The sequence below is a fragment of the Mastigoproctus giganteus genome, chromosome 3, assembly GCF_048544385.1.
Source record: "Mastigoproctus giganteus isolate SK-2022 chromosome 3, ASM4854438v1, whole genome shotgun sequence".
Classification (NCBI taxonomy): Eukaryota; Metazoa; Arthropoda; class Arachnida; order Uropygi; family Thelyphonidae; genus Mastigoproctus; species Mastigoproctus giganteus.
In genome coordinates, this window is record NC_143577.1 from 95,011,219 (window position 1) to 95,026,618 (window position 15,400).

The 15,400-nt window shown below is 37.8% G+C and overlaps 1 protein-coding gene across 2 annotated transcripts in view; it reads left to right on the plus strand.

Moving 5' to 3' along the window:
- LOC150088165 (uncharacterized) overlaps nt 1–13,906 on the plus strand; it is a 97,656-nt gene extending 83,750 nt beyond the window's left edge. For both annotated transcript variants that reach the window (XM_090369357.1, XM_090369358.1), the window contains exons 8-11: nt 13–569; nt 6,644–6,704; nt 10,275–11,073; nt 13,688–13,906. In XM_090369357.1, coding sequence (XP_090225483.1) covers nt 13–569; nt 6,644–6,704; nt 10,275–10,639 — 983 coding nt within the window. In that variant the 3' untranslated portion in view covers nt 10,640–11,073; nt 13,688–13,906. The remainder of the gene's footprint in view (nt 1–12; nt 570–6,643; nt 6,705–10,274; nt 11,074–13,687) is intronic.
- The last annotated feature ends 1,494 nt before the right edge of the window (nt 13,907–15,400 follow it).

Sequence of the window (15,400 nt, forward strand, 5' to 3'; positions counted from 1 at the left end):
TTTTTTTTTCAGTTGCACCACCTCCACCTCCTCGTGCATCTTCACAAGCGACTCATTCTCCAGTTCAAAGGCAGTCCTATCCTCAGGAAAATCCCAATATGGCTAAGGTTCAGCGACAGCAGCAACAACAACATTACGTACAGTACGATTATTCCGCACAAGGAATTCCAAGACAACAACAGCAGCAGCAGCAGCATGGGTGGAATGATACCTCTCATTACCAGCGACAACACTCCGGCCACACAGATGTTTCGATGGGTAGCTTTCAGAGGCAGCATTCGGGGCAGACCGACTCGTCCAGTATGCACAGACAGCATTCTGATTACACGGATCACTCCGACAGTTTTAGAAAACATCAAGGCCACGTTGAGATTCCTTTGTCGGCTGCTCAATTGCAGCAGCAAATGCAGCAACAGCCGAGCACTGTTCACAAACAACAACAGATGTACGAGATGATGGTTCATCAGCAGCAACAGGCGCCAAAGTCTTCATCCTTAAGAGTGTCGCCTAGTCCTTCCTCATCTCCTTCCCTTGCTAGGAAAATGATGCACGCTGTTTGGCCTCCCAAGGTGAGCATCTTGCTCTTATTATATCCTGTAAATTTCATTAACCAGTTGGGGATAAAAACTTTTTTTAAATTTTTTTTTTTTATTTCAGAAGCGTGATGAATATGAAAAGAAAATGGGGGGGGGGGATTTCATATCGGTCACACAAAGTTCAGAATCAGCAGTTTGTTGTTGTTATTGGGTTTTAGGAGCATTAGGCGACTATTAGCCATATTGCCCGTATATACTTTCTGTAAATTGCGTGTGTTCTGTGGTCGATTTTCTGTTTGCTGGACGAAAAACCTGAGTTTCCGGGAGCCATCCTCGCTTGAGACATGCTAACTCAGTAACTTTGTGAAAAAGGCCCATAAAAATTCTTCTCGTCATCGACGGGTCCCAGGTCTTTTCCACCTGGTGTGGGAAGTAGGACGAATCTACCAACTGTGCTACCCACGAGGGCAATCAGCAGTTTACTCATTTGTGTAATTCGCACAGTCAAGGCTTTTAAGAACCTTAATGCAAACAAAAAAAAAATTGCCCTCAACCCCAAATATAGAAAAGGTCTGTGTTCATTTTGATGTCCCTGAGAGCTTGCGCCAGGATGCGGCTGCATCCAGGCATCAAGGTAACAGGAGTAGTTCAGTGGTCACAAAATGAAAAATATATGGACACTATGAAAGTTAAATTCTCTTATTTTAAATAAAATAAGGGAATTTATCAAATTAGCGGGCAGCTAGATATGGAAAATTGAATTCACACACAACCTTCCTTATTTTATACTTTACTAAACCAAGCCATTTGATTCAGGCTGACCCGCGTTTTGATTAAAAAATTACATTATACTTAAATGTATTATTATACTAAAATTATACTCGGCTATATTATACTTAAATTCTGACAAGGAAAAATGAAAGCCGGGGAAAAAAATGGATAGGGTAAGGTGTAAGGTGTATTTAGTGTCAGACGGCACCAGGGGTTTCCCCCATCTCCGTGTTGCTTTCATTGTGGGTGTACCAGTTCACTGGGAAATGCCAGAGATTTAAAAGTGTGTGGGCTTTGTATCTGTGTGATGTCGTGTACCGTTGTTCATCTGGTCGTTTAGCCGCTGGACCCCTGCTGAGGCCCAACGTTGCCCCACCTTCGCCCCGTGGAGGCAGACCAGGAACCCAGTAGTTTTATTTTCACTGTGGCAGGTCCTGCCACCTAATTTCCTGAGATTTCAGAGGCTAGGACCTAAAAAAAAAAAAAAAACGCGCGCGCTCTTTTATATGCACGTACGTACAGACAGAGACATATATCCATCATCGTCGGTTTGATGATCGTTAGGTGAGGGGGGATAATGCTTGCATAATAAAAGCCGAAAGAATGGGCGAACGGGAATTTTGACATAATTAAGATTTTGTGTGTGGGACATTCGCTAGCATAAAGATAGAGTGGGTGGGAGACTGAAGGCTGGGGGAGTTAAGGCAGAAATATGGGGATGATAGAGTAGGCAACCCCAGAAGTCAGTGAGGCATGCCCATGCCTCACCAGGAGAAAGTAGGGGGCGCCGGGGGGACCGTCCCACCACCGGCGCAGGGGAGGGGGTGGAAAGGCACCAGGCAAGGGAGCCCGGTGAGCTGAAGAACAGATGTTCTTTGGTTATAATGGTAGTGGGTTGTGGGCTGCGGCCATTTGGTTTCTCCTCGTCCTCCTCCTCGTGAACAGTGCCTGTGCATAATCCGAGAAGGCTTGATACTCCTCCTTCGTGTCTAGGAGGTGATGTTCTTGTCCCTGTGGTAAGTAGTGGATTCTGGTGAGTAAAACACCACGTAGGTCTTCATAGAGCCTGCAGTCATACATTAGGTGCTGCCAGCTCTCCAGCCCCCCGCAAGTGCAAGTTGGATCAACCTGGATCCCAAGTAGACAGTTTGGCATTAATAGCTCCGTGTCCAGTTAAGAGGTACGTTGCTTGTAGACCTGGGGAGAACCAGTTGGGTAGGGTAGTGTTTCTCAGTCCATGTTTCATAATAGCGAAAAAGTCGAGATTAAAAAAGTTAAAAATCATGAAAGAAAAAAAAAAGAATGTTCGCTACTCAGATAATAAACTTTTTTTAATAACTCTTCTTTCCCTCTTCCTTCTTAATTACTGGCGAGTCTCGTTCTCGAGGCTTATTAATGTCCAAATAAAAAAACAACAACAACCTTATACTCTGTGAAGTTTACAAGATAATAGGACTTTCGTAAGCCTTATTTATTAGGAGACAGGAACCGCACAACCCTTATCCAAAAACTAACTTGACTATGATGTATCCACAGAAAAAGTTCCTCTCGCCAAATAGAAATTATTTCTCAACCACGTCCCCAAGAATCTGAACTCAGTCTTGTTCACAAATTATGGCAGGGCAGCGATTATAATATATTCACTTAACGCCCACGGGGGGCTGTACAGGATTAAGGATGAAATAGGCCCCCGGCTATATTTAACTTTGAGGCCCTTACCCCGGTCATATTTAAATTTGAGGCCCCTTTAATATATATATAAATAAATGATAAGTGTGTGTGTGTGTGTGTGTGTGTGTGTGTGTGTGTGTGTGTGTGTGTGTAGGAGTGCTGATCTGACAGGCGTATTTACAATGGAAATAATTAAGTGCCTGAAAAATAGAAGCAGATTACTTAAAAATTATATAAATAAAATTAAATGAAAATATATAAATAGTACTTAATGCTGTAAGATTTTAGAATCTTACGTCCTAAGATTTTAGCTACGTCATCAAGGGCCGGCAGCCAAAACCAAATATCACAGCAATAAGCAAAGCCTCTATTTCTGTTATGATGTATACGTGGCGAGCAGAAAAAGCGAGCAAACGTAAACATCATAGCCAAATCGACAGAGACCAAAAAGAAATAGAACGCAAAACCAAATTAATGCTAAAATAAATAACAAGTAAAATGCAAAATTAAGCCAAAGTTAAAACCCGTTGATTCCAGTTAACGAAAAAATAACTTTATCATTGCAGCCTGTTATTACTAATTATAAAAAATATATTTATTTAATCTGTTATGAAATAATGGAAAGGTAGTAAAAGGAAACTCACTTAGAACACTTATATTATACATACACACTCTTACAGTAGTAATATACACATATAGGTTTTTATATTTATATTATGAATAATAATTTCTTGATAAAAATGTAAACTAAGAGGTCAAAATTGTTTTGCTTTTTGAAAAAAAAGTAATTTAACTTTTAACTTATTTATCGTACAATAAAAAAGATATAAGAATAGAAGTTAAACACTTAAAGTTAAGTTTAAGAACGCTTTTCTTTTACACGTTTTCTTGGTTTATTATTATTATAAAAATTTTATCACTACTTGGGGAAATATTTACACTGAAAATGAGGCACCTCTTCGGGTGACGCCCCCTGCCATGGCCGGTTTGGCCGTAGCGTTAATGCGGCCCTGCACAAACTGACCAGAGAACTTGCTATATAACTATCCACATAAAGATATTCATTCCTTATAGCGTGGCCCGCATGATAGCACCAAAACTGTCATATTAAGGTGTCATTAGCATTAAATAAAACGCTAGCAAACGATGATTATACAGCATCAGCCAAAAAAAAAAAAAAAACACACCTCCCATGTCACCTATTCATTCCCTCCAATACATTGTTGAGTTGTTTCTTAAATTTAATTAAACTATCAACTTCCACAAAAACAGATGGAAGTTTGTTCCAGCCGCTGTTTAAAGGCAAACTTCCACACCTACTGTGCAACCGTCCTTCCTAAATTTATGCCTCCTCATTGTGTGCGGTCTGAGTTTGCTCAATCCATTGAAAGCTTTAAGCACCTCAATCATATTACCTTGCAGGTGCCTAGTCGCCATACGCTGAAATTTGCAGAACTGAAACCTTTCTTGGTAATAGCACCCTTTGTTCCCCTTCTCTCTACTCGTTCCAGCAGCTCTACATCCTTCCTAAAATGAGACCCCCAGACCTGTATGCAGTACTCAAGATATGTCCTAACCATTGCCTCATACAATGGAATAATCATCTCCTTATCCCTGCTAGCAAAAATTCCTGTATACCACCCGAAAGCCCAAGAGCTGTTCTGGCAGCCTTCTGCATTACTCACAGAATTTAATATCCGACTGCACAATTATGTCCTTCCCCCAAATCCTTTTAATTTTCCACTACCCTGAAATGTAGTACCTAACTTTGTATGTTACTATAGGGTTACTGCTACCCATATGCAGTACTTTTCATTATTCAATTCAGTTGGCACCTCTCAGCGCATCTGCTCAACTTTTCTAGATCCTGTTGCAGCAGCGTACTGTGATTACCATAATTAAAAACACTGCCAACCTTATCATCTGCAAATTTAGAATTGAGCCTGATATACCTTCATCAACATCATTGATAAATACAGAAAAAAACAATGGGGCCCAACACCGAACCCTGGGGGACTCCACTAATAACATTAGTCCACGAAGTGCAATGTCCATTGATTACCACTCTGTCTTCTCCCACTCTACCATCCCTTTATCTATAGCAGCAACTTGCCTTTAATGTCATATTAGTGTATTATGTTCATAAATTGCATGCGTTCTCTGGTAGGTTTGTTTGTTTTCCTGGATGTGAAACCCGAGTTTTCCGAGAGGAAAACATTTCTATCCACTCCTAAGACCGACAAACTCAGCCACGGAGTGAAGAAAGCCCGAAAAAGTTTCTCGCGTCGTTGACTGGAATCGAACCTGGAGCTTTTCCGCCTTTGTTGGGGAGGGCAATTATTATAATCACTGCGCTACCAAGAACAACCTTGACTTGCACAGTGGCTACGATCTGAAAAACACCGTATGTAAATGGATTGAGTTTGATTCTCGTTGGGACGATCAGAATTTTTTTTTTTTTTTTTTTGCTTCAAATGCTATTCTCATGGTGTGAATTGCCTTGGCATTAACTCAGAAACAACCCAATCCAAGTTGCTTTCTTTATGGTGTGTACCTTGTTTCTTATTCTCACTGGTCAAACTGAGGGATTTTCGTACAGTTCAGAAAAGTCCTTTAGAAGTCGAGATTCAGCATTGCCAAATCCGGACTCCAAATGTTCATTAAGTTCAGCATTGAGTTCATCGACTTAGTAAAGTAAACTCAACAACCGGAATGATGTTCGGGTGTAAAAGTAAAGTGCAGCCATTTTATCAACCCACTGCAGGATGGAGCCTCCTCAACAATTCATGCTGAGGAAAATGGACCATAATCTGCCACGCTGGTCCAGTGCGGGTTGGCAGATCGACCGTATTCAGCAGTCAGGGGCTTGAATCCCAGTCTACTCAAAGAACGTGTACTACTGCACTTCCGCTCCTGCCCACTCGGCTACGGAGGCCGTCTCGGGTGTACTACAGCTCAATTCGAGTACTGTACTTTACCAAAACGCTGTTTATAAAAGTAATTTGTTTTTCAGATTCCGGAAAGTGATACTGCAAGAAAACCTGCATAATGTTCTAATTTATTAATTTTCTTTCAAGTCCAATTATTAAAAAATTTAAATTTTAATCTAATTTCGGTACGGAATTAAGTGTGTGTGTTTTACATTTAAGCTTTTAATTAATGAATTAAGCAAAAATTATTTATTAACCGTGCAGCTATAGCTGCTACTAGGATTTTTTTAAAATTTGTTTTCTTCTAAGATAATTCATAGATATTGATGTTTTTGATTCAGATACAAAGCATCCTTTAGATTTTTATTGCTTTCAACGCAAGTAACTTTCTAAAACTGCTTGAATCTGTATAGAACAGTATCAACTATAAAGTAGCTGAAATCACGATCTTATTACAATTATTTATCTTAATAATGTACGTAAAAGACATGCAAATGAGAGAGAGAGAGAGAGAGAGAGAGAGAGAGAGAGAGAGAGAGAGAGAGAGAGAGAGAGAGAGAGAGAGAGATCTAGTTTGTGGCTTACGCAACAGTTAAAAAAACTATTCCTAACTATAAAAGGTACTGGTTAATTCTTCCTGTATACGTATTATTGTTTTGAATTAAATGTTGTCATTTGATAGATCCGTGGTAATAAAAGTAGGTTTAAAATATTAATTTTTTTGACTCTCTGCAGAAAACCACAGTGCGAGAACTGCCCAAGACAGGATTTTCACCAACAGTCATGAAAGAACAGGGTAAGAATCATTGGGTTGCTTTACTTCTCAATATATTGTTGTATGTGTTTATGATTCAATAAAATAAATGTATTTTATAAATAAAATTTCTATATACTGTACTCGTAAAGAATGGTACTGATTGAATCCAAAAGACTTTTATAATTTTTTTATGCGATCAACAAATTATATATTGGGACGGCAAATCACTGGGAGGCGCCATTCTTTTTGACAGTTTTTAGTTCTCAGAACAATTCAAGTAAAACCGTATTTATTTCTGAGTTTACACCTTTTGACTCAGTAAGGCAAAGACAAGTAAATCAACTTAACGTATTCTGCTGCATTTGTGGTGGCTCTAGGTAAAAGCGAAGGAAAATATTACAGAATTTGTTAAAAAGGCGTATTTCAAGATGACATTTGGCGACCAAAATAAATCATGGGCTTCAACACAACAGTGATGAAATCAAGTCAAAGAAAGAGAAAGTCATCGTCTTTTGCTATTCCCATGGTGTGACGTGAACCAAGAATAAATATATAAACAATCTTTAATGTAGGCAACGTTGAGTACAATAATCCCCATCACGACAAAAACGCTAGTTTTTTTTCACAGCATCAGCATAAAATACAAAGATCGAATTGGATTACACAATATTAAGAACATACACTGTTAAGGGCCAAGAATCAAAGGCCAAAAGTAATTACGTCAAGTTAGTCAATCAGAGTCGTTAAAACACTGCATCATGAATTTATTATCAGGGATGTACTGATTAACAACTTGTCACTATCCCTAAGCAGAATACGCTAAAGTTCCATAAGTCATTGAAGCATTGTAACTAGTTCACTTTCAGATGATGTCCAGCGTTGTCATTAACATTAGTAGCGTATGATGCAAGGAAACAAGCTTATACAGCATCATAAAAAAAAAAAAAAAAAAAACACCTTACCATTTTCACCTATCCATTCCTTCCAAAAGTTAGTTTAGTCATTCCTTGAATTTATTTAAGAGCTATCAACTTCCATAATGACAGATGGAAGTTTGTTCCAGCAATCAACACCCGCTGGGTAAAAGAGTAAATTTCCGCCCATCTATTCTGCAACCATCTTTCCCCAGTTTGAATTTATTCTACATCGGATGTGTAATCTGAGCAAGAGGAAGAATCTCATCAGCACTGAGCCTGTTCAAACCATTCAAGGCCTCAATCAGAGCACCCCGCAGTTGTCTATTCTCCAGACGCTGCAATTTGCAGAGCTGAAACCTTTCTTGATAAGAGCACCCCTTTGTTCCCCTCACTAATCTCGTTGCCCTTTTCTATACTCGTTTAAGTAGCTCTACATCCTTCCTAAATTGAAGCCTCCAGACCTGTATGTAGTACTCAACGTGTGGCCTGACCATTGCCTTATAAAATGGGATAATAACCTCCTTATCCCTGCTAACAAAATTCCTGTATATCATTGACAAGACCACATGAGTTACTCTTGCAGCCCGTCTGCACTGCTCAGAAAACTTCATATTTGACTGCACAGTTACCCCTGGTCTTTTTCATTCTTCACTATCCTGAGTGTGGTGCCGCACAGTTGGTACGTTAATTGCAGTACCCATATGCAGTGCTTTACATTTGTCAATGTTAAACTTCAGTTGCCACTTCTCAGTCCGTATGCCTAACTTTGCAGTAGCATATTGTCATTAATGTCAATTACAAACCTCCCAACCTTTGTATCATCTACAAGCTTGGACATTAAGCCTGATTTACGATCATCAATATCATTGATAAATATAGAAAACAACAATGGGCCAACACTGAACCCTGGGGTACTCCACTAGTAACATTAGCGTTTGACGATAAGTTTCTACTCTACTGTGTAACATTTGGTAGCAGTTTTTCTCCAAACGCTCGGTTCCACATTTGTTGAACTGTACTCCTGCAGAGGAGTGAAGTCCGGCGAATTTTTGGCTATGGGAATATTTGAAAGGTTTTGTTTAGAGAGATAATCCTGTTTCTTTACTGTCCTTAAAGAATAACATTTGATACGCGGTTTCATCCCCTGCTGCAAGCGAATATGAATGGCTTGCTTAAGCCTACTGTATAATGACAATTTCTGTAACCATGGTTTGAATTATAGTTGAATCTTGACCCTCTGGTGGTGAACAAGAAAAACTGATCAAGCCATTAGGAACAGAAGTGAATTCGTTGCTTTGCTAGCCTCGCAAAAAGGGGAGCTCCACCTAACAAAGCTTTTAGCTAAAAAAAAAAAAAAAAAAGCCAGCTTTAGATTCTCTCGCTAAAACAAATCATAAATTACATTATCACTGCAAAAAATTATTTATGCCCATTTGGAAAAACCATATCGGTAGGGTATCTAAAAATTTCTATTAGTAAATATGTCATAATTTTCTGAAAAGCAAGAAGTGGCGAAACATTTTTCATCAACAAAAAATTGTCAAGTTATTACGTAACGATATTCTTATGTAAAGACAAATTATATTGTAAAATTGATGTTTATCATTAGAATGCACTTTGTTGAAGCATTGACAATGATATAAAATTTATCAACATATTGTGAACATGTCAATACTATGAGTAAATTTACAGAATAGCAGGACTCGAACTGTACTTATTTTCATGCGACTTCAGATTAGCAACGAAACATTGTTCACAGGAGCGTCAGGACTTGGAGAGGGGGGGGGTGGCTCAGCTGCCCGGAGATTGTAGAGATGGGGACAGAATTCGAGTCTTCGCCACTATGGAGGAAAGGTGGTCCAGCCTGGTGAGGCTGCTGTCACAGGATCCTGTTGACTCTCTTGATATTCATAATAGAAATAGTTGTTCTACTGCAGTTAGAATATACTGGATAATAATAATATTTGCCATAACACACACACATATGATTAACAAAATAGTATTAACAAAACTGATTAAAAATTGAATACAATTCATTTCCCTTCCCTGTTTTTCTTTTTCACAAGTAGACATCATTTGCTTTGCTTACAAGTTAATCAAAAAAGGCTGTCCATACTTCCTGCTGTTTTTCTGATCTTCACGATAGGTTAATTTACATTTCCCCGAATAGAAGGGGTCTAAGCGGTCGGTCCCAGAGTCCAGCACTGTCCCGTCAAATCAAGATTCAGGGCAAGCCGGATATCCAGAAGCAATTTTTAATTGTCTGCCTGTTTTCCTTCCAATGGCAGGTATTTCGGGAAATTTATTTGATATGAAATACACATGCTCACTCTTCTTCATATAATCGTAATTCATTGCAATAGCTGGGCTCCCATTTTTATAACTACATCCACGTCAAATTAACTTTAGCGCATTATTTTATTATTTTTTTAAATCGGTAAATACATTCACTACTAGAACTTTGGGATTTATGATGTCATGCAATTCAAGTCCGTAGTTAGAATTTTGCATCATTATTTTTACGTTATTATTTTTATGTATTATTATTAGTATTAAATTTCACAGAAGATATGTGAGTGGGTTTTACTTTAATTAAACTTGAATAAACGTTGCTTAAGTTGAATAGTTTCTAAGCTTAATATAACAGTCGCAGAACTTGCAAAAAAGTAACTCATTTTTGGTCTCTTTACAGGCACGGGTCGACGGTTAGTGTGGCCACCTGCCAAGGCCGAGGAATACAACGGAAGAACAACACCTACTTACAGATCACTTCCACCTTCTCCTACCCCTGGGCGAAGAGCAATGTGGAATCCATCTCCTTCTCCTCCCCCTGTCCACAAAGGTCCCTTTGGATCTCCACAGCTCAGCCGTAAACAGAAAGATCTTGTCTGGCCTCCGCCACCTAATACTGTTGGGAAAGATTATTTCAGACCTAGTCCACAACCTGCAAGGAAATTCAGCCGACAAGATGAGTATGTGAAGCACCATAATATTAGCGGAGTTCCCAAGACGTACCGTCCACCTCCTGGTACTCAGCATGCTGTGAGTTGCCAGTAGATGACAATAATTAATGATTAATTGAACGCACTTAATACTGCTTTATGTAAAGTAATCGATTTATTACCGAAGTTTTCTTTTCCAAGCTATTCGTGTTCTTGCAGCCAAACAGGAGTTGTTAACCTGAAGTATGGTAGATGGCTGCCATCTAATCTTCATTGTCTGCCTAGGTGATCGTACCACTAAATGTATGCTTACAAAATTATGGATGTTTTCGCTACTTTTAGGACCGAAGGTGACATACCTTCCTGGACCAGAGTTACCTCAATCCACTTGAATACCAGAGCTATGCTATGCATTTTTTTTTTAGTACGATCCACCTCTACTGTATAAGTACTTTTCAGTTGCCATGAACATTTGAGAAACTCCACTTGGGAATATAATGTACGAAAACCAGAGCTGGCTCGGTGAGATGAGAGGACAAAACCGCTCAGGTAATTCGGAGAATTTTATTTTTCTATTTGTGTTTATTATCTCAAGAATCTAATTTGTTTAGTGGCTTCATATGAATTAACTACTCGAAAACCCACCCCATTCCACTATCATAAAAAAGATCTATTCCGAATGTATGCAAATAAAGTAATTTCATAATTTTGGACCGTTAAAATCAAAAACTGAGAATTGTATTTTAAGGGCAAGCGCTTCAAACATTTGAACACCTAATGAGTACCAATCGGTTTATGAAAATCCATTTTCATAAACAGATTGGTACACATTCATATTTTATGCATACCATACATAAAATATGTGTACTAATATTTTATGCGTATGAATGTATCTTCTATATCAGGGCTGTTCAACTGGAAACCCGCGGTTTTTACCTTTCTCAAAATATGTGTTAATGCTTTCCCCAGGTAGCGAATCATGTTGAAAACTTTTACGAAAAGTGCTTACTATTGCAATTAATTTTTCAATTTATTTGACATGATATTTACTAAATAACTTATTGTCAGAATCGAATTCCTTAAATTTTTCTATGTAACATTGCAATACATTAAATTTAAATAAATAGTTTTGAACCTCATTAGTCTAAATCTTATTCTTGTGTTTGTGCTACACAGATAATTATTGCAAGCCAATACTGGTATTGGTATATTGGAAAAAGATATTTTTTCTAATGTTTCCTGCGAGTAGATAACCAAAAGGTACACTGGTTTGCAGTTGGACTTTACTACTCTGTACGAAACGTATTTTGATCACGTTAAAAAGTTGGCCATTCCCCTGAGATAGTAATAATCTCGATTTCATTGCAATATTAATACTGTAAGCTAATTTCTTTAATTTTTAAATCTAAATGTCATCCAATACTTATTTTTTAACATAAGAACAGACAGACGACCAATAACTTGCCCTGTCTTCCAGGCAACATCTCTTCCGAGTTTTCAGCCGTCCCAGGAAGGAGACTATCTCCGCTTTCTCCAGGATGGAGGCAAGACCGCATGAAAGATGATCCACGATTTTTGCCCCTCACCTCAGCTGGTTTTGTGAACATGTCAGTTGGCTCCACAGTCAGTGGTCTTATGATGTTCGTAAATGAGTCTATGTTTACAACTCGATTTTCGAAGTGTCCTCATCTGGGCTGGGAGAGGGGGAAGCTAAAAAGAGATTCCCGAAACCGACCCATTAATATCCACGAAAAAGAAGAGGTGCATATCTTCCTGAGAAGAATCCCAACACAAAACCTGCTGAAAGGTAAAGGGACGAAATCTTTGAACGGCACGTAGGATCTTTAAGGGACGTAGTAGGTCCCCAATTTCTTCTAATGGACATGCGTTCTATGGTGTAGGCATAAAGCCCTCAGCTACAGAGCGTAAATGGAGGAACACTTTTTCAGAGTAAGAATATTTCCCGAATGGAGTGGTCACCAACATGTTGAATCCCATTGCGTATGTATGCGATTCAGTGAAGAGATAAATTTTGAGTCGTCAGTCATTTACAGAATCTAACATACTCGTAAGTTAAGAATGGCTCTCCTGGAAAAGTGGAATATCACTTCTATATAATCTCTGAATGGATACTGGAACGCAGTTCCAGTTCGTCATACTTATTGATAATGTCATATATAGTGTTAACTGCCTTCTGTTCTGTTATCCTGACGAGCGTAAAACTTCGTAAATTTTTCCGTTTTGAGCCCCAATACTTTCATTAATCGCATGAAAGGAGCTCACTGTGAGTAGCTGATGCGGATAACTGACTGTTTATCTTGGCTGACGCCGTTAACATGCTCACTATTAAGGATTGCAGCCGCTGTTGGTACTCATTTTCAGGTAGTACGCATAAACTAATTTGCAAATTTCAAAAAGCACATACCGTTGTTGAGTTTTAGGCGTGTCAGAGACAAAGTCTACATGATGTACCTTTAAGTTCACTTACCGAAGTTATGTTATTCAGTCATAATTGATTTGTAGCAATTATTTTGCGAACCATTCCATGTCAATGGTACCTTATCTTTTGTCTACCAGTGAAATTCATTAAAAAAACTGATTAATTGGACGCACTTAATACTGCTTTATGTAAAGTAATCGGTTTATTACCGAAGTTGTCTTTTCCAAGCTATTCGTGTTCTTGCAGCCAACACGAAGTTAAATAAAAGAGAGTTAAATAAAAACCATGCTTAATAAATGGAAATACTAGTTTTTCTGTAGATGTAACACGTTAATGAAACCCTATAATATTTAGTACCGCGTAACAGTTGATGACTTTTATACTAAAGGAATATTTTTATACGAAATGGCCGGAAAATATGGTAGATCCACTACTCACTCCCTGTTCAACGTGATTCAAATTAAATTATTAAGATTTGATATAATCATTCCAGCAGTCTGTGTTCACATTGAAGTCCAGTTATATTAGTGATACTTTTATTTCATTTGGCTGAATAAAAACCCTTTTTTGCCCCTTTAATGAAACAAGTGATTTTGTTATGTGAAATAATTAAGTTAACAATTCTTATCTAAGTTTGTTTACGTATTAAATATTTCTTAAAAATGTAAATTAATAGGAAAAACATCTTTAATTCTGTAATAACATTTCTTTTTTTGTTTGCAGACCTCACGTTGTCTTACATTGTCTTTCCAAGGAAAATACATCCTTCCTCACAATACAAGATGTCCTTACTAGAACTCTCCTATTCCCGTGCTGCTGACCTCTCAACATTTCCTGAAAGCCTAACGGCTCCATGTTTGTGTCTTCCAGACTTTCAATAAATGCTCAATTCATTATCCTGTCGACTAATTATTGCTAATGAATAAACTTTGATTGCTATTATTGTCATATTCCTGATTTTCAGAATAAAGTTCATTGTTTCAGCAAAGTATTTAAAACCCAGCAAAGAATGTTGCCCGAATACAAAACACAAGCAGGATCAGTGGAGAAATCTTACTGCAGATATATAATTCCATCTACCAGTAGCTGACTTACCAATATTGCAATCGCTTTCAATTTGTCATTAAGTAGAAATTATTTTTATGTTATTGGTACGAACTTTGATAACCTTTTCGAGAATTTCGATTTTGTTGTGTACATCAGAGCATATACATATCCTCACGCCCGTGTACAACTAAGTTCACCACTAGTAGTACTCAAATGGAAGAATAATCGTCACAAATAAATAACTTCAAATAGCGCAGGTGTCCTCAATGGAGAGTCATATGTGACGTCACGAGTCACAAATGGCTCATACAGCTATTCATGGTGACTTGCAGAATCGTCAAGTTATCTGACTGCTTCTATAGGTATTGGCTTTCTTCTAAACAGAAAAGGAGAAGAAATTAGCTGTATTTTTTAACAGAAAGGAAGGAAGGTTTAAGTTCAGGAAAATATGAGATTCCCTAAAACAACAGATACTTCTAAGTATTCTCTGAGGTTAGAAAGACCGAACTTTTATGGATTTCAAGATGTTATAAATTAAAGTTAAAAGAAGTTTCTTTGCATAAAATTTTCGTAATCAATCTAAGATGGTCCGCGAGATATTTTAAATGTGGTTCACAGTCGACAAAAGATTGGCAACTCCTGAAATAGCGTTTTCTAGCGAGAAGAGTGATGCAGTTGCAGAACTTGCAACTTCTGAACGTGTTATTAGATGCATTTGGTCATACTCTATTCAGAATCTGTTAAACCTCACAAAATAATAATTAACAACCAGTCAACAAGGAATAATGTTTAATATTACGTAAAAATTGCTAGACTAAAAAATAGATGAACTTTTTAAAAGAAATATAAAATTCTTTAAACAAGTATATCGTATCTTTGTTAAGGCAAAGAAAATACTTTCCTTGAAAAAAAAAATTTAGTATTAGTAAATGCCGAAATAAAGCGAACTTTTTTTTTTGCTTTGGCCAAAAATAAATAAAACAGAATATTCATACTATTCCCATTCCTACAAGGTAACCATTAATTCTGCTTTAAACTTAGACTCACTGCTTCCACCACATTGAAAGGCAACTTGTTCCAATATTCGAAAACTCGCTGCCACAGGTGAACTTCATGAGATCCAATCTTCTGTTCTTCCTGAGATTTTACCTTTTAAAATATCAGGAAATAACAGGTTTGTTCTCCCTCATGACTCACACAGGGAGAACTCAACTGTAAGTCACTCATCCACTTAATATTTTCAGTGCCTTATATATACCTCAATTGGTAATCTCTTCAGTACCTTTATACACCCCTTAGATTCCTGGTTATCAAACATTGCAGTTCACTACTCCTAAACCGTTCTTCAAATGTGCATCGTTTTGTACTCACATCAGTCTGTTAGCCCTT